The sequence below is a fragment of the Geospiza fortis genome, unplaced genomic scaffold (genome assembly GCF_000277835.1).
Source record: "Geospiza fortis unplaced genomic scaffold, GeoFor_1.0 scaffold171, whole genome shotgun sequence".
Classification (NCBI taxonomy): Eukaryota; Metazoa; Chordata; class Aves; order Passeriformes; family Thraupidae; genus Geospiza; species Geospiza fortis.
Genome location: NW_005054313.1, coordinates 9,908,758 through 9,909,864, shown reverse-complemented (window position 1 = coordinate 9,909,864; position 1,107 = coordinate 9,908,758). Strand labels below are relative to the sequence as shown.

The window sequence follows — 1,107 nt, the reverse complement described above, 5'->3', positions numbered from 1 at the left end:
GCCAGCGGCATCTCCACGAAGCTGTCCCCGAAGAAAGAGGCTGGGGAGAGAAGGGAGAAAGGTCAGGCAGGGAAGGACACCTCCTGCAAGCCCCGTCCAGGTGGGTGCTGTGGTTATGGAGCCCATCCATCAGCCCTTGTTTGCCATCTGACAGGTTGCTGGAGTCCAGCAGCCTAAAAAGACCCTTGGGGGAGTTTGATTTTCTGATTTTCCTAAAGAAATCCTAGAATGGGCTTGGGTTGGAAGGAAACTTAAAGCTCATCTAGTCCAAGTCCCCTGCTATGGCCTGTGACATTTCCCTTTCATGAGGGACCTGCAGCTTCTCACCTCTATCTCCCCTCTTCCTCGCCCTCCACTTTGGAAAAGATGCAGGAATTTTCCACTACTCCAGGTTGCTCCAAACCCTGTCCAACCTGGCCTTGGACACCTCCAGGGATGGGGCAGCCAGAGCTTCTCTGGGCAACCTGTGGCAGGGTTCCTGATTAAAGGAATTGTGTTTCTCCTCAGTGCAGGAGGAATAAACAAGAGTGCTAGTGATCCGTAGGTGGATGTGAGAGTGGATGGAAACCTCGGCTCAAAGTGGGCGCCTGGAGATGCAGCTGGAACACGTTCAACACCCAGTATGCATCAGCCCTGGAGGACTCAGCTCAATGGCATGTGGTCATGAAATGACAGACTGTGTCACAGGGCAGAGGCAGGAGAGTGCAGGATTAAGAGTACAGGGAGCGGCCAGGCTTAATTTTAGAGTGCTTTTAGTTTTTAGCTGGCTCAATGCATGCATGTGCATCTCACACATGTTAAATGTGTGTGGCTGGGGCCTGCAGCCACCCATCCTGCTTGGCTCCAGCTCAGTCTGTGGCAAAACTCTGTGCTTAAGCATAAACACTGCAGTCCTGTAAGCTGGAAATGTTTGGGGAGGATATGTCAGGGACGGGGGCAAATGCACATTTTCAGTCCATATGTAGTCACAGGCTCTGCTGGAGTTTATATGTGTGAAACTTCCCTGCTGTGCTTTACTAGAGCACGTATCAGATCCACCCAGTGGGCAAACTATACTTAAGTTTGGGGTGCCAGATCTGTCTTGCTGAACTAGAATAGGAATTTGGT

General features: G+C 51.3%; 1 protein-coding gene across 1 annotated transcript in view; it reads right to left on the bottom strand.

Moving 5' to 3' along the window:
• Positions 1–44, bottom strand: part of CSPG4 (chondroitin sulfate proteoglycan 4) — a gene marked incomplete at its 5' end in the record, with an annotated part of 13,773 nt that extends 13,729 nt beyond the window's left edge. The window contains 2 exon segments of the mRNA XM_031055920.1: positions 1–2; positions 5–44. The exon segment at positions 1–2 is cut by the window's left edge and continues 117 nt beyond it. Coding sequence (XP_030911780.1) covers positions 1–2; positions 5–44 — 42 coding nt within the window.
• Between the last annotated feature and the right edge of the window lie 1,063 nt (positions 45–1,107).